The 18,631-nt window shown below is 40.6% G+C and overlaps 1 protein-coding gene across 2 annotated transcripts; it reads left to right on the forward strand.

Moving 5' to 3' along the window:
• The first annotated feature begins 396 nt into the window (after positions 1–396).
• LOC116274525 (calcium/calmodulin-dependent 3',5'-cyclic nucleotide phosphodiesterase 1C-like) lies at positions 397–18,625 on the forward strand. 2 transcript variants are annotated; one of them, XR_004183244.1, is made up of 5 exons: positions 397–2,265; positions 5,570–5,690; positions 7,329–7,504; positions 9,942–10,055; positions 17,015–17,246. XR_004183244.1 is itself a non-coding variant. In XM_031665347.1 (4 exons), exons 1-4 carry the CDS (start codon positions 2,244–2,246, stop codon positions 17,248–17,250), a joined length of 555 nt encoding a protein of 184 aa, XP_031521207.1. In that variant the 5' UTR covers positions 407–2,243; the 3' UTR covers positions 17,251–18,625. The 2 variants fall into 2 exon arrangements, 1 of the variants encoding a protein (XP_031521207.1); XM_031665347.1 differs by lacking the exon at positions 9,942–10,055 and having other exon boundaries at positions 407–2,265; positions 17,015–18,625.
• The last annotated feature ends 6 nt before the right edge of the window (positions 18,626–18,631 follow it).

Raw genomic sequence — 18,631 nt, forward strand, 5'->3', positions numbered from 1 at the left:
TGTGGCACATACACACCATGGAATACTATGCAGCCATAAAAAAGGATGAGTTTGTGTCCTTTGTAGGGACATGGATGCAGTTAGAAACCATCATTCTCAGCAAACTATCGCAAGAACAGAAAACCAAACACCTCATGTTCTCACTCATAGGTGGGAACTGAACAATGAGATCACTTGGACTCGGGAAAGGGAACATCATACACCAGGTCCTATCATGGGGAGGGGGAAGGGGGGAGGGATTGCATCGGGAGTTATACCTGATGTAAATGACGAGTTGATGGGTGCTGATGAGTTGATGGGTGCAGCACGCCAACATGGCACAAGTATACATATGTAATAAACCTGCACATTATGCACATGTACCCTAGAACCTAAAGTATAAAAAAAAATAAAAAAAATAAAATAAGCTTTTATTAGTTGAGTCTACACAGCTCAATTAAATACAAAGCATGTAAATTATGTGTATATTTGGGTATGGACAAGTTCATGGAATTAGAGTTATTTATTATCAGGTGATTGTTCCGTAATGAAATCCAAATTGGTGTTTATACTTTAATAGTCAAATGGAGAGTGTTCACACCCTCCCCATTAAAATGTACTGACAGAACAATTTGTATCCCTGCTACATGGGAATAAAAAGGGTTTTATTTGTTTTAGCTGAACTATCCCACCAAACCATCTACATCACTAGAATTTATGTTATAAATACACTTCCTTTTCTACATATCACCTAGGTAGAAATCACTCAGGAGGAAATAATTTTTATCATGCCACTTGAGAGAGTAGTTTTCGGTAGAGCGTACTTAAATAAAGAAGCCATTTGTCCCCTGGGGTGTCGATATAGGAAGAGGGTGCAGAAGGAACTGAGCCACTTAGGGACTATTCCTGAAACCCTTGGATGTCCCCAGGTCCCATTGTGACCCCACTGTTGAACTTCCTTAGACACACACTCCTTTTCCATCCTTTCAGTTAATGCTGCATTGAGCCAACATCTGTTCTCTTCGGTAGCATGCCTTAGAAGGAAGAATCATCCAGTTTTGAACCAGGCCTGGTTGCAGGTTGTTACTATCCTTTATTTGCTATTAAATTAATTTATTGACAGTACTTACAGTACTTATTACAATCAGAATGTATTAGGTGAACAAATTCACTAAAAGTTTCTCAAATCTTGACCTTAAATATTAGAGCCACCTGTTGGGAAACAACAGTTCATTTTATTTATTTACATGCATTTTTCTCTTTCATCCTTATAACCCTATGAGGTAGAGATTACTATCCCACATTTAACAAGTGATAAAAACTGAAATGCGTGGAAAGAAAATAACTTACCTATGATCTATCTCACATCTAGTAGGAGAAAGAGATTCAAGCACAAGTCAGTAGCTATTATCCTGAGCCAGTAAAATGAATTAGCACAGCTTCACTACTATAAGAAGGGTGACATATTTTTTTTTCCTTTCCTCTGGGGGTATGACAAGTATTAAGCCTCAGGCCCAAGTTATTAGAAAACATCTCCATCATTATTTAGACTTTTCATAGTACTTATTATGGTGATGCTTTTTGGCAAGATTGAGAATATATTGGTCAGACAATTATGTTTTATTGTTGTCTAACTTCATAGACACAAGCAATTATTTATTCTGACTCTTTTTGGTCCACTTTTCATTATGGACTGACCTCTGAGGTTAAGAACCGAGAAGCACTTGCTCCAAGTGTGTGTGACTTTAAGTAGCACTAGGGGGATCAGTCTGAATCAGTCCAGTTTGAATTTTAGTTTCAAACACTGCCCACATCTAGGAGGAGTTCACTAGCTAGACAAAGACCACAGGTTGACCCAGGATGACTTAGGAAAACACAGAAATTCTGCCTGCAGTGCTGGCTGCAGGCCACAAGACATATTTCTTGTTGCCTTATTTTCCATGGAGGTCATAGTACTACCCAATGAGGCTTTCTTTATAGCAGCATGAGCTTTGTAGTTGGATGGAACTATTGGATCCCAGAGTGCTTCAGCCTTTTCTTGTCTTTTATGTAGAGAAGAAGTCTCCATAAAGACTTATTATGTAATGTAATTGTAATAATTAAAATAAAGACCAGTGGCCTCCGTGGCAGCAGAAGTCTCTAAATGAAATCTGGGTGACCCAGCCTACTGTTCCTTAATTTACTATGACCTTTTATTTTTCCAGGGTGACAGAGAAGCAGAACTGGGGCTACCTTTTTCTCCTCTGTGTGACCGAAAGTCCACTATGGTTGCTCAGTCACAAGTAGGTACGTGTTTGCCAGCTCTTTGGTTAGAAGGAAGCACCAAAGCAGGAAGCCTGTAGAAGTAAGCACAGATGCTCTGAGCAGTTCTTTGACTGGGAAACTGGCTCCATTCTGCCGTGTTGTGCTCATGGCTCTGCCTGATTGGATTTATGGAACCACTCTGTCCATTCTTCTCCCTGGAATGTGGCTGTTCATGGGAGAATTGGACAATGATACTGTTGGTGTCTCTGTCATTCCCTGTCAAGAGAAAGAGGGGGTCCCAACTCTCCAAGGAGATAACAAATGTCATTGGCAGGAAGCCCATTCTACTCCATCCCTCCATTCTGCGTGTAGCACTGTAAGCTGCCAAGGCATTTCTACTCACTGATGCTGCTTCTAGCCCCATTTTCAGGACAGCCCCGTTTCCTGGTTGAATCTACTTCCATGAATGGATCTTTCAAAATGTTTTCTTCCTTCTTTCCTGTCTTCCTTCCTTTCTTTTCTTTAAAGCACTTTTTTTTTTAGGTAAGGATAACTTTTGAATTGCTGATAACCATAATATATGCATTTAAAAAATCTTCCTCTATGGGAGAGGGCACCAGTGCCCTATCTGAATTAAACGTTGTCAGTGATCTCCACCTTTGAAAAGTCTGAAATCATTTAAGAAAATTCAATAAGAATTATGGATTTTTCTACTTTTGTTTTGAGTGCTTATGCTTTTTAAATAATATATATTGAGTCTTCATATATTGGGCACTGCTAGACATGGTAATAGATGTTATAGGAACAAAGACAAATTATACATGGTACTTGCTCTCAAACACATTAAACCAGTATTGAGTGATGGGCAAAATGTTACAAAAACAAAAATCTATTAGAATGTTATAACGCTAAGGTAGACTTTTGTACATAGTACAATAAGGTACACAACAGAGTGTGTGAGCCATTAGGTTTATTAAGGGGTAATATTTGAGTTGAGTCCCAAGAAGTGCGTAGGCATTGTTTGGGCAAATGGTGATCTGTGTTGGAGGTGAGCTAGGGGTGGGTAGAAGGTCATTCCAGGCAGAGAATGTAGCATATACAAAGCAGGGAAACTTAAAACTGCCTGGTATGGTCAGCAAATTCTAAACATTTCCATATGGCAAGAACATTGGGTAGGGAGTAGGATGTAGTGAGGGACGTATCAAGCCCAGATTTTATGTAGTGTTAATAATAGCATGTGTTTATACTTTCTTGTAGGAAATGAGGGCATATCTAAAGAATTTTAAGTGAGGTTAAAAATATATAAATTTATGTTTTAGCCTGTGGGCTTAATCTGGCCCACCACCTGTTCTTGTAAATAAAGTTTTATTACAACACAGCTAAGTGCATTCATTTACATATTGTCTATGACTGCTTTTGCACTTCAGTGGCACAGTTAAGTGGTTTTGATAGAGATGATATGGCCTGCAAAGTCTAAAATAACTATCTGGTCCTTTACAGATAAAGTTTGCCAACCCTGTTTTTAGAAGATTTCTTTGCCAGTAGCATGGAGGATTAATTGCAGGATTTTCAGTAAGATTAGAGGCAAGGAAACCAGTTGGGTGCCTCCTACAGGATTACAAAGAAGAGATGATGAATATCAGAACTAAGGTAGTAACAGAGCCTCTCCAGAAGAGAGGTGGCACATAAGGTGTCAAGGATTTGACTGAATGCAAAGCTGAGATAAAGGCAGAACTCTAGATTAAGTGGTTGGACTATGGTTCCATTTACAAAGGTTGTGGGGAATCTTATGAGTTAGTTCTGGTTTGGACATGTTGAGCTTAGTTTGTCAGGGAAAAAAAAAGGCAAAAGTAGTGTCATCAAATACTTTAGTTTCAGCTTAAAACTACACTATAATTAATCGTAATACACAATACATACTACACATATACAATTACAACACTATATTAGCCATAATACACATTTGGCTATCACTGTTTCCTTGTCAGTCAGGACACTATTGATATTTGGTTGAGACAGTTCTTGTTTTGTCAATTACATTGTAGGACTTTTAACATCCTTTATGCTCAGCATTAATGCCAGCTTTACTTCTACCTGGGCCATTGTAAAAACTAAATATGCATTCATACATTTCCAGATACGACCTTCAAAGGAGAATGGGCATTTCCTCTGGTTGATATTTAGTTTCCTTCCAGTTTTCATGTGGCTGTGTAGGGAATTACCACCGTCCCCACTAGCTTCAGCTCCTAGTTTTTCTCCTGATTGTCACAGAATATTTGGGTGTCTGAGCTGTTAGGACAATCTCTGTAGCCCAACTTCAGCCATCTCTCTAGCATGGTGATCTCACAAAGGTATAGTTCTAGGTCTGAGCTCTCTTTCACTTTCCAATTCTGTTTCTTCCAACTCTGTTTGCCCCCTCCCATCTAGATGCGCCCCCTGTACCTCAAAGTCCAGCATATATGAACCAAAGCCCATTGTCATTTCTTGGCCACATTCTCTTTCCATTTTCTGTTTTCCCTGCTTTGTTGTTGGAGTGTCTTTGGCAGATCCCATACAGAGGCAGTACCACCTCCTGCTGTACGGGTATCTGTGCCTGCTTTGCATTTCCACTTTATAGTGGCACTGGTTCCAGCCTTCTTTATCTTTTTTTTTGAGCAATTGCAATAGCTTCTAAATGATTTTCTCATCCTTCTCCCTTCCTGCTTTCTTCATTATTATCTTGCCAGATTAACTTTCCAAAGAACATTTAAAAACTCTTATGACAATGCTGCTCAAACATCTCCAGGAGCCTCCCGTGTCCACTTAAGTCCCAACCCTCTATCTGAATACTTAGAAGCCTCCCTTCCTAGAGCTGTCAATAACTTGCCTTCCCAAGTTTTCCTTCCACAAATCCAAAAGAATCCCTACTCCCTAGTCAGTCCCCAGACACATCTTACACCCTCCCATCTCTGTCACTTGGCTTTTTCCATTCCCACTGCCCAGAGTGAATAGCCACATCTTCCTCTCCACCCATTCTTAAGGGCTCAGCTCAAGTGTCACAACTTCAGGCAGGTCGTGTTGTTCGGTCTTAGTCTTTTACAGAGTTCCTATCACAGTGCTTGTTCTGTAGTGGGTGTTGAGTATTTCATAGGTACTTTATTGAACTGTATCCTGAAAAGTCATAGGAAGTTATGTAGGAGAAATGAAACCGACATGTAATATTCAAATCAAGGAATATATAAAGTGAATAAGATCAACCCATTCTCTTGTAATCTGATCTGGAGCTTCTAGATCAGTTTCTTCTGGAAAGTATGGAAAGGCCCAAGGTAATATGTGGTTCCTCTGAAGCATTGCCGTTTCCCTTCAGGTTTCATTGATTTCATCGTGGAACCCACCTTCACTGTGCTTACGGACATGACCGAGAAGATTGTGAGTCCATTAATTGATGAAACCTCTCAAACTGGTGGGACAGGACAGAGACGTTCAAGGTCAGTGAGGAAGCCTGAGGGCTGGGGGTGAGGTTGGCCTGTCCTTGAGGATAGAATTCTTCTTTTGCTGGGAATGGGGATGGTATGTCATAATGACATTTGCCTTAGCTCCTTCTCATAAAAATTTGTCTGCCTCTTTCCTTTTCTCAGAGGAGTTGACATTGTATTATCCGTACTCTCTAAGCTAAACTGTTAAGAGGTGCCCAAGGTCTAAATCATGACCAGCAGGAACCTGGTGCTGCCCCTCCACCACCCCATTTGGTGCATGTTTACCTGCTGTGCCCAGACAATCCTTGCTCATGTAATACTCCACAAAGACATTACCACTCCTCGAGAGTACTTACAAAGAAATGAAACTGACATTCATTTCAAGGTTTGCACAAAGAATGAAGTGGAGAAAAAGAATCGAAAGCTTGAAATCACCTTCTACCACCGCATCATTATATCAAGGGTAGATCAGTAAAGAGTACAGGCTCTAGAGTTAGAATGCCAGAGTTAAAAACTCCTGACCTCATCACTTACTAGCTGTGCAATCGCAGGCAAATTGTCCCACTTCCCCCATCTGAGAAAACGTGGATTATAATACTCAGAGGTGGCTGGGAAGATTAAATAAGATATTTAATCTATGTTAAACCTTACAACAGGGTCTAGAACAGAGGAAGTGCTAGCTACAATAAAGTCTTTATTAGATATACTACTACTATTACTACTACTATTAATCTCCTTGTTCATGTAAAACATTGGGCTTTGTCATAAAGGAGGAAGAAGAGAAATGGAATGAATAGGAAAAGGAGAAGCAAAGAGCAGGGAAAGAAGTAAAGAAAGACAGGGGGACCCCAGGGATGCTCCAGATGGATAGACCCTCTTAAGTTTGCTAACAAGGAGGACAGAGCCCCTGGCAGAGTCCCCATGGCCCCACAGCTCTTCAGGCAGTGACTGAAATATATTCTGCTTATCTAGTCCATCATGAATTTGTGTTCCTACCAGTCATTGCTTTAACCACTTGGTAGCAGTATTACTTCTTTGAGATTTTCCAGAAAGATGGTACTTTCTAATATTTACAAAGTTACCCATAAGGTCTTTTGCATGACCTAGTCTCTCACTATCTCCATGCTGTCCACATTTCCATCTTCTTCCGGCGATTTAAGGAAATTATCACTTCCCCTGGATTTTGGTATACTGGGATCAGAAAGACCCTTGCAGGGGAATGGTAGAGCTGGAAAGAAAGAGGAGCAAGTTGCTAGGTAACTTGGAAAAGTGGTCAGTGTGGAAGCAGATGGGTGAACTGCAGAATTAAGTGGATGTCCCAGTTCAAATTAGTCAGTTTCAGAGAATAGAGCAGAGAAAATTCACATGAGGGGGTTCTGGTTATTGGGGAAAGAGAAGAGGCCAAATAGCAAGGAAGAAATATGAAGAATATAGAGACTCTTGAGACTGCAATGTTGATATTTTTCCTGCTGAAAATTCAGAATTTTCCACCTGTCATATGTGGAAAATAGAATAATTATAAACCTCAGGACCCAGAAATTTCACAGCAATAACTTGATGAGTGCTAACCACTCCTCCCTGGGCTAGTTCATTGGCAGACATTTTCCAAACACTAACTCTCTTCTTTGGTATGATTTTTTTGTTTTCCAGTTTGAATAGCATCAGCTCATCAGATGCCAAGCGATCAGGTGTCAAGAGCTCTGGTTCGGAGGGAAGTGCCCCAATCAACAGTTCTGTCATTCCCATTGACTATAAGAGCTTTAAAGCTACTTGGACCGAGGTGGTGCACATCAATCGGGAGAGATGGAGGGCCAAGGTACCCAAAGGTAACATGCCACAGACCTGTCCAAGCCAATTCAGCACCCAGTTGTAAAACAAGGTTGTCTTCCCTGAGTTTTGTGTGCTACAAATAAAGCACAGTTGCTCAGGATGCAGATTCAAATTGCTGAATGTTAGAATCTACCATCTTTTGATCTTCATAATATCTACCAATCAATGCATGATAAAATGCAGCAGACCTGCAAGCCTCCTGACATGATGCCCTTTATGCTGTGGCACTAAACTCCTTTTTCTGGTATGAAGACTCTACAGGAGATGGGTGTTATTATTTCTTGATTTCTGCTAAACCATCTTGTCGTTTTCACTTGATATCATGTGGCACAACTGTGAGGCTTTTATTTCTTCTTTTACCTAAGTAAAGACCTGCTAATAGCCACCTTGCCTTGGCCATTATGTTGGGATATAAGGAGCTTTAATTTTCTTACATGCATTTCTATATTCCTTTCATATTCTCAGTTTCCCTTCACTCATTGCTCAAACCATATATATGATCTTCTAAGATGATGGTAAATTGTTGATAAACAGAAATTCCCTGAAGTAGACATCATCAAAACTAAAAATTGTGGCCCTTGGTACTGTCAGCAGAAAAGGGTGGAAATTTGTATGATGTGGGAAGCTTAAATTCCTTTGTTCATGTGTGCATTTATGACTACTGAGCATGTCCTCCATGATGGGTACATTCTACATGATCATATTAGGGAGAGAGGCCCTCGTGCACAGGTAGCACAAACCTGAGATAAGGGGTCTGACACTGTGATGCCTGATTTAAGGTAAGGACAAATACATGGGTGGCTCTGGGAGCCCAGTGAGGGAACTGAGCTTCCTGGAGGTGAGCCCTCAACAAGAGTCAGTTTTTGCTAACATCTATTGCATGCCTACTGTGTGCCAGGCTGTGCCGGGTACCCAGGGTACAGAGATGAGTAACAGACATCCTTGCCCTCAAAGCTCACAGTCTTGTGACAGGGTAGGGAAAGAGACATTACTATATAGTTTCATTCAAAGGAAGAATGGAAGTTCGGTCAAAGCCCTAAAGTTGCCACCAGCACCACCAGCCTAAGCCCTAGGCCTTCACATCAGACAAAAACACATCGTCCTCTCCCCAAACACAACATCTCACATTTTTACCCTCCCATTGTCAGTATACTGGGTGAGAAGGGTAGGGACAGTGGGTAAGAACATGTTCTAGCAGTGTTGGTTCCTGTACATCAGGGTGGGAGGTGGGGGTTCCTTTTCTAGTGTAGGAAAGAAGCAGCCTCACTGTTGGAGTTATTCAAAGGCTTGTCCACAAAATTCTGTCCAATTTTGTGACTTGTCCATAAAATTCCATTCAAGTGGCTGCTCATTTCAGGTGAGGCAAAGGGTTTATATTTATGGCACTTTTAGGGCATAATTGAACCCTTATCATTTCAGGACAGATGTTGCACCCTGAACTGTGGAGGGAGCCAACACCTCTTCCATATTTTAAGTGCATCCTCTCCTAGTCCATTCAAATGCTTTAAACATTCGAATCCTCCCTGTTGGCAGGTATTGCAAACAGCGATGGCAGCTACTGCATCATCTGCAAAGAAACACTCTCTTATAATCAATTACATTCATTACACTTGAAAATTCAATTTCTGACAACATGCAATTTAAAGAGGTACTTCAAAATAATTTGTTTGCAATTATCTGGCTTACTAAAATTACCTTCAGAAACTAATCACCTAGGGAAGCATTTGACAGTTTCAGGAGAAAACTGGCCCTTTAAAAAGAACAGATAAACAAACAGCTAATAATTTTTAAATGCATTAGGTATGGGGTTAGAGATACTGTATGTTTGAACTATTTTGGAAGCACAAAGAATTTGTCTGTAGCCCTGCTTGGGCGTTTGGGAAGACATCATGTGGCAGGACTTCTGGGATTAAGACCTGAATGAGGTTGTATTTAGAAATGGGAACAAGAAGAAAGGACTTGGGCAAAGGCACAGAGCCTGGTGTTATGGATATTTTGTGGGAGAATAATTTGGTTGTCAGGGCACATTTCAATTAGCAGGGAAGGGGAAAGAGAATTGAGTCTTGACTTGCAAGGGTTTTTGTTGTTGTTGTTGGCAAATTCAGATAGGTTCTTTGAGGCTCACTTTGGGGATGATAATGTACATCACAGAATTGAGGTGAATAGAAATAATACCTATAAATCACTGAGAAAGGAGCCTGCAAGGTTGGTACCTAAGTAGTAGCTGTTATTTATGCAAATTGGAAAAGAAGATTAGAGATTTCAATACAAAGTTAAGGTGGTGGTGAAAATACCAACTTATAACTAATATTTTATAACATTCTTAGCAGCTCAGTAATGCTGTTGACTGGTTGACTGGTGCTAATAAGAAATCTAGTTTGCATCTGTTTTCTGTTGGTGGTGGCTGTTTTGTTTGTTGCTCTTTTTTTCCAGATGACCCTGATTTCAAGAAAGGCTGTCCTCCATGGGGCACTTGAACATGTATTGTTAATAAATGCACTGGAAATGGGTCTTGGTTTTGTTAACCAACCTGATTTACAAAACTAGGTAGGCAAGAACTGATAATTATTAGGAAAGATTAAATAAATATTTTTATAGCCCTTAGAGTTAAAAATCACTATTCCCAACCAAAGATGTATGGACATAACAATTTTCAAGTCTGATCAGTATTGATTAATTTCCATTCAGTATTTAGTACTTTTTTTAACACTTATTTTCTGGTGTAACACTAATGTGTTTAGGTTACAAATGCTGAAATATAAAATACATATATAAAAGAAAATGAAAATTGCTCATTACTTCTCTAGACACATATAACTATTATTAAAATTCTGATGTAATTCTTTTTAATTTGCTTTTCTGTAAATATGTATAAGTAAAAATTTTGCCCATAAATTGGGATCATAATATAATATTGTCTTGTATTTGGCCTTTCTCTTTCTGTTTTGAGTATTTTATTCTGATACTGAATATTGTGATTTACAATATATAAAGAATTATTCATTTACATATTTTTCTCATTTTTGAGTTTTTAATGTTGAATGAAGTTTTCTGTCAGCTGGAGCACTTCTTTCACTAAAATTTCCAGGAAGCAGGAACACCTTCTAAGTTCTTAAATGTCTAGAAGCACCTTTCTTTTATTCTTGTATAGAACTGAGGTTTGAACTAGTCAAAATTCATATAGTATTTTGGGTTTTCTGGTCAGTTTCTCTCTCTTTTCTGTTTTTTTCTCTCTCCTTCTCTGGTTGTAGGCATTTCAGAAAATTATATCAAGGGATAATCAGCCCAATGTGATTTTTAACTGAGACCCTATAGTATCATTATTCAGGAAGACAAATAAAGAAATCAGTGTATTTCCCCAAAACTGTGCAGACATGCATTGTGGGTAGAACTGGCTCTCCACTGGGAGGAAGCAAATGTATGGATCTTGAGGGTTCTGCTCTGCCTTAACTCTTAACTGCTTACTCTTGGTTGTTTTTTATCACAAGTCCCAACACTGCAGACAGTCTGACATGGGAAGCCAAAGGAAACAGAATTGAACCTCACACCTCTTGCTTTCGACTAGTCAAGAAGCCTAGCAGATGCTAAATCTAAGACCTGAAAAGCGAATTCTCTGTGTACATCCTGTGATTGGAATCTATGAGTGTGTACAAAATAGCTGTTCTCAGCTCCTTTTTAATGTATATATATAAACCAGCTTCTGGATCCATTGATTTTTTCTTTCTTTCTTTCTTTTTTTTTTTTTTTTTTGAGACGGAGTCTTGCTCTGTCACCCAGGCTGCAGTGCAGTGGCCCCATCTCGGCTCACTGCAAGCTCTGCATCCCGGGTTCACACCGTTCTCCGGTATACCTCAGCTTCCCAAATAGCTGGGACTACAGGCACCCGCCACCACGCCCAGCTAACTTTTTTTGTATTTTTGGTAGAGACAGGGTTTCACCGTGTTAGCCAGGATGGTCTCGATCTCCTGACCTCGTGATCCGCCTGCCATGGCCTCCCAAAGTGCTGGGATTACAGGCGTGAGCCACGGCGCCCGGCCGATTCACTGATTTTTTTGAAGGGTTTTTTTGTGTCTCTATCTTCTTCAGTTCTGGTCTTATCTTAGTTATTTCTTGCCTTCTGTTAGCTTTTGAATGTGTTTGCTCTTGCTTCTCTAGTTCTTTTAATTGTGATGTTAGCGTGTCAATTTTAGATCTTTCCTGCTTTCTCTTGTGGGCATTTAGTGCTATAAGTTTCCCTTTACACACTGCTTTAAATGTGTCCCAGAGATTCTGGTATGTTGTATCTTTGTTCTCATTGGTTTCAAAAAACATCTTTGTTTCTGCCTTCATTTCGTTACATACCCAGTAGTCATTCAGGAGCAGGTTGTTCAGTTTCCATGTAGTTGAGTGGTTTTGAGTGAGTTTCTTAATCCTGAGTTCTAGTTTGATTGCACTGTGGTCTGAGAGACAGTTTGTTATAATTTCTGTTCTTTTACATTTGCTGAGGAGTGCTTTACTTCCAACTATGTGGCCAATTTTGGAATAAGTGCGATGTGGTGCTGAGAAGAATGTATATTCTGTTGATTTGGGGTGGAGAGTTCTGTAGATGTCTATTAGGTCCACTTGGTGCAGAGCTGAGTTCAATTCCTGGATATCCTTGTTAACTTTCTGTCTCATTGATCTGTCTAATATTGACAGTGGGGTGTTAAAGTCTCCCATTATTATTGTGTGGGAGTCTAAGTCTCTTTGTAGGTCTCTAAGGACTTGCTTTATGAATCTGGGTGCTCCTGTATTGGGTGCATATATATTTAGTATAGTTAACTCTTCCTGTTGAATTGATCCCTTTACCATTACGTAATGGCCTTCTTTGTCTCTTTTGATCTTTGTTGGTTTAAAGTCTGTTTTATCAGGGACTAGGATTGCAACCCCTGCTCTTTTTTGTTTTCCATTTGCTTGGTAGATCTTCCTCCATCCCTTTATTTTGACCTATGTGTGTCTCTGCACATGAGATGGGTCTCCTGAATACAACACATTGATGGGTCTTGACTCTTTATCCAGTTTACCAGTCTGTGTCTTTTAATTGGAGCATTTATCCTATTTACATTTAAGGTTAATATTTTTATGTGTGAATTTGATCCTGTCATTATGATGTTAGCTGGTTATTTTGCTCGTTAGTTGATGCAGTTTCTTCCTAGCATTGATGGTCTTTATAATTTGGCATGTTTTTGCAGTGGCTGGTACTGGTTGTTCCTTTCCATGTTTAGTGGTTCCTTCAGGAGCTCTTTTAAGGCAGGTCTGGTGGTAACAAAATCTCTAAGCATTTGCTTGTCTGTAAAGGATTTTATTTCTCCTTCACTTATGAAGCTTAGTTTGGCTGGATATGAAATTCTGGGTTGAAAATTGTTTTCTTTAAGAATGTTGAATATTGGCCCCACTCTCTTCCAGCTTGTAAAGTTTCTGCCAAGAGATCCGCTGTTAGTCTAATGGGCTTCCCTTTGTGGGTAACCCAATCTTTCTCTCTGGCTGCCCTTAACATTTTTTCCTTCATTTCAACTTTGGTGAATCTGACAATTATGTGTCTTGAGGTTGCTCTTCTCGAAGAGTATCTTTATGGCGTTCTCTGTATTTCCTGAATTTGAATGTCGGCCTACCTCGCTAGGTTGGGGAAGTTCTCCTGGATAATATACTGAATAGTGTTTTCCAATTTGGTTCCATTCTCCCCATCACTTTCAAGTACACCAAGCAGACGTAGATTTGGTCTTTTCACATAGTCCCATATTTCTTGGAAGCTTTGCTCGTTTCTTTTTAGTCTTTTTTCTCTAAATTTCTCTTCTCACTTAATTTCATTCATTTGATCTTCAATCACTGATACCCTTTCTTCCACTTGATCAAATCAGCTACTGAAGCTTGTTCTCAGTAGCCATATTTTTCACATAGTTCTCATGCCATATTTTTCAGCTCCATCAGGTCATTTAAGGACTTCTCTACACTGTTTATTCTAGTTAGCCATTTGTTTAATCTTTTTTTTAAGGTTTTTAGCTTCTTTGCAATGGGTTCGAACATCCTCCTTTAGCTCGAAGAAGTTTGTTATTACTGATCGTCTGAAGCCTTCTTCTCTCAAATCGTCAAAGTCATTCTCCGTCCAGCTTTGTTCTGTTGCTGGCAAGGAGCTGCTTTCCTTTGAAGGAGAAGAGGCGCTCTAATTTTTAGAATTTTCATCTTTTCTTCTCTGGTTTCTATCCATCTTTGTGGTTTTATCTACCTTTGGTCTTTGATAATGGGGATGTACAGATGGGGTTTTGGTGTCAATGTCCTTTCTGTTTGTTAGTTTTCCTTCTAACAGTCAGGACCCTCAGCTGCAGGTCTGTTGGAGTTTGCAGAAGGTCCACTCCAGACCCTGTTTGCTGGGTATCACCAGCGGAGGCTGCAGAACAGCAACTATTGCAGAAGAGCAAATGTTGCTGCCTGATCCTTCCTCTGGAAGCTTCATCTCAGAGGGACACCAGCCATATGAGGTGTCAGTCGGCCCCTGTGGGGGATGTCTCCCAGTTAGGCTACTCAGGGGCCAGGGACCCACCTGAGGAGGCAGTCTGTCCGTTCTCAGGTCTCAAACTCCATGCAGAAGAGAACCATTGCTCTCTTCAAAGCTGTCAGACAGAAACGTTTAAGTCTGCAGAAGTTTCTGCTGCCTTTTATTCAGCTATGCCCTGCCCCCGCAGGTGGAGTCTACAAAGGCAGGCAGGCCTCCTTGAGCTGTGGTGGGCTCCACCCAATTCGAGCTTCCTGGTTGCTTTGTTTACCTACTCAAGCCTCAGCAATGGCGGACACCCCTCCCCCAGCCTCACTCTGCCTTGCAGTTTGATCTCAGACTGCTGTGCTACAGTGAGCGAAGTTCCATGGGTGTGGGACCCACTGAGCCAGGCAAGGGATATAATCTCCTGGTGTGCCGTTTGCTAAGGCAGTTGGAAAAGTGCAGTATTAGGGTGGGAGTGACCCCATTTTCCAGGTACCGTCTGTTACGGCTTCCCTTTGCTGGGAAAGGGAATTCCCCAACCCCTTGTGCTTCCTGGGTGTGGCAATGCCCTGCCCTGCTCTGTGGACTGCACCCACTGTCTGACAAGCCCCAGTGAGATGAACCTGGTACCTCAGTTGGAAATGTAGAAATCACCCATCTTCTGCATTGCTCACACTGGGAGCTGCAGACTGGAGCTGTTCCTATTGGCCATCTTGGAACCTGCAAAGATGACATTTAAACCCCATCCTCAGTCACTGAAGAAGGATGAGATAAAGCCTGAGTGAATATTCCAGGAGACCTTCTGTGGTCCTGCATCCTACTGAGAATGCCATCTCACCATCTTCTTCTGCAAGAGCATTTTCACTCTGTAGTTGTACCTTTCTATAAAGGCCAGAAGACATACTTTACATGTACATAATTAAGTTATTTGTGAAATCTTTCCTTACCTTTTCAATGTAAATTACAAATATATTCTTTTGGGGAGTAGAATGTCATGAAATACTGAATGGCAAACATTTAACATTTAAATCAGTGCTTCTCAATTCTGCATGTTTAAATCACCTGGAAAACATTCAAACTATCCTATTATTGCCCTTCCTTCTCCAGAATCTTATTTAATTTGTTTGGGGATGAGGCTAGGGCATTGGTTTGGATGGATGGGTGGATGGATGGATGGATGAATGGATGGATGGATGGATGGATGGATCAATGAATGAAAACATGATATATTAAGGAAGACATCTTAGGTAAGCAAATATAAAGGCAGGAGAAATAGACTAAACCAGATATCATAGACTTCCACAAAACACATGTCATAAAGCCTCATGATCATGTGAACCTGGACCAAATTTGGACTTTGAGCTCTTTAGCAGCTAAAACAAAGGGAAACATGATAGATGCATAGTCACTCTGGTGTCCATTAGATTAAAAACAAATAGATTATTTATGAGCATTAGCTTTTTTCCAGGACCAAGGCTAACACAAAGGAAATAAAGAAAACACCTGATAATGATGTGTGGAGCATTTTAAAACACATCTGGAGAAAAATGTAATAATGATTTTCCCAATGAAAGTTTATGGCACAGGCTGGAAGACCTTTGGAGTGAATTAAGTGCTACAGGGGATGAGTCTCTAGAACCTTGGGAGAATTGGGCTCTGTTAAGTGTCTTCTGTGTAGGATATTCTCTACAATGCAATGCCACCTCATTGCCTGCAAAGCCCTGCATGATCTGAACCCTGCTTGTCCTTGGTCATTTGACCACACCATCTGTCACTAAGCCCTTGTCAAATTTACTTTAACCATACTCAATGTTCTTTGAGCATACCAAGCTCATTTCTACCTCATGGCCTTTGCATTTTCTAGTTCCTCTGGCTGAGATACTGTTTGTCCAGATTATTGCACGGCCAGCTCTTCAACATTTAGGACTTGGTTAAATGTCACCTTGTCAAGGAGGCCTTCCTTCTCCACCTCCTTGTCTAATGCAATCTCCCTCCCCTATGCTGATTGTATTCCAGCATATTACTCTGCTTTGGTTTTCTGCAAAGCACTTTTTACAACATGCAAGTATCTTAGTCATTTGTTTACTTAATTATGATCTCTTATTTATAAATTGACTTTCTTGCTGCTGTATTCCTCATACCTAAAACAGTGCTTAACACTACAACTGCTCAATAAATATGAGTTGGATGGGTGAACCAATATTTTCATAAATACTTAACCTATGCAATTCTGCTGTAGTTTTGAGTAAGCACAGGGCCAAGCCCTTTTATAATCAACTGGATTGGAAGTAATGCTAGCATTTTTTCATTAAAAGGAAAGACACAGACCAGGTACCTGGCCAAACTAAAGGCTACCTCTCACCTTGTGGACAGTTTGAAGACCGTGATTTTTTCATAAGGCTCAATTTCCTTGTTTTAAATTCACAGTGTCCTCAGTGTGTTTGTCTTCAATTGCTGTAGTGTCAGATATTTTCCCATTTTGTTTTGTTTTGTAATCAATTGTTTGTATTTAAACTCTAGGTCTTAAGCAAGCCCATAGGAAGCTGCAGTTTTTACTGTGGCTGTGGGAAAGTTTTATGATGTCTCTCAGCCTTGATTTCCACATTTGTCAAATTGAGTCACAGTAATAGTAGCTGCTGTAAGGTTGTTTTGAGTATGAAAGTAAATAATCCCCAAAAAACACTCAGCATAATACCTGGCAGAGAGAACACATTCAATAGGAGCTATTAATAATGGTGATATTAATAATATCATTACAATATTGGTTTATTAATTATTATCCTTATTATTTTCTCCCCAACCCCTCCTCTAACTGACTATTTTCAGAATGACATCATCATGAACCTATTTTACTGGTTTCCTAAGTATACATGCCAATCTGATGAATTAAGCAAAAATGTGCCCACTCAGTAAACACCTTAGATCCTCTTTGCGTATTAAAACAGGTCATTCTCCTAATGGCATTACCTCCTTTTCTCTTTTCTGTGCCTTTCCCAACTTGCCATGGATGCAGAGGAGAAGGCCAAGAAGGAAGCAGAGGAAAAGGCTCGCCTGGCCGCAGAGGAGCAGCAAAAGGAAATGGAAGCCAGAAGCCAGGCTGAAGAAGGCGCATCTGGCAAATCTGAGAAAAAGATGTCTGGAGAAGCTGAGAATCAAGTCAGTGGAACACGGATGAACAAAAGTGACATCCCTCGTGGGAAAAATTCCAAAGCTGAGAAGTCGTTAGAACAGCAACAGAATGGTGAGTAGAATTGCACTGGTGAAGGGCTGTTTTCGAGGAGTTAATGACATGATGAATGGAAACTGGCAAACGACCCCACTGGTGGGGACAGCTCACAGGGCAAGGCTTTCCTGCTCATCCAGTTCCTGCTGATCTCACCTCACTGGGCCGCAGAATCCCAGCAGAAGCAGCCACCAGCTCACCTGTGCCATCCTCTTCAGGGAGATTTATACCTTTCTGGCCGTTTCTAGCTGCCCTGGAGACTCTAGCCAGTGCCTGCCTGCCTGCCTGCCTGCCTGCCAGGGGGAAATTACCATTAACAACCCCAGCATAGTCCTGAGTGCAAAGTGGGTGAATGGAAAGTCATTTTCCCATATGAACCATCCCCCTATGAGGGTCAGGCCTCAGGTTTGCCTGAGCCTATTCCTGTAATAGGTATCTGTGTATCTATATGTGTACAAGTGTATACTTTAGGGGAACAAGCTGTTCCAGTTCACCTAGGACTAGGAGACACAGAGCTTTCTGTTTTAAAAACAGAAAAGCTCCAGGCAAACTGGGGTAAGCTGGTCACCATATTGTGCATATAGTTATTGATTTCTTATATTTAATGAAACAAATATCGATTAACAACTATGTGCCAAGCACCATGCTTAGCACCAGGGATTTAGAAATGGAAAGGCCACAAGAAACCCAAAATATCAAAGGGGATAGAGACATCCTCACAAATATTTCTAGTGAAATGTGAGCAAAAGAAAGTAGTGGCATGGCAGATAAAATGCCCAGGAAACATGTGGAGAGAAAGACATTAGCTTTTTGGGGACTGGGGATTATAAAATGGGATAAATGTCAGAGTAGGCTTCAAGATGGGGTTTTGAATGCTGAAGTTGGCTGGTCAGATGGGCAAAAGAGACTTCTGAGTGTAGAGAACAAGATGAGCATGTACACAGGGCTTTGACTTGGTTCCCTTGATTAGGGGTGGGCAGGAAGTTCTGAGTCTCCAGAGCTTGCAATTGCCAGGTTGTGGCTGAATAGCAAGGTAATATAGCAGTCAACAGACCTAGACTCAAGTCAAGCTGTGCTTCTCCCTTTTCAGTGTCCTTGGCCAGGCTACTTAACCTTCTACTGTTTCTACACGATGTATATAGTAATACCTGTTCACAGCACAGGCCTCATGGAACCTTCAGTAATACTCATGATGGTAAAAACAATGAAGAGAATAACAACAAATAGCATGTATCGACTGCACACTAGATGCTGTTTTAAGTTCTCTTTTTACATATTCATTCTCTTGCCTGCTTGGTGGGGCCAGGTAATCTACTCAGAACTGTGTTCTAGCTATTATGCTACAGGGCCATGGTCAATGATTTCTATATGTAGAAAGTGCTTAGCATGATGTTCTCCAATTATTTT

Source organism: Papio anubis, chromosome 4, assembly GCF_008728515.1.
Source record: "Papio anubis isolate 15944 chromosome 4, Panubis1.0, whole genome shotgun sequence".
NCBI lineage: Eukaryota > Metazoa > Chordata > Mammalia > Primates > Cercopithecidae > Papio > Papio anubis.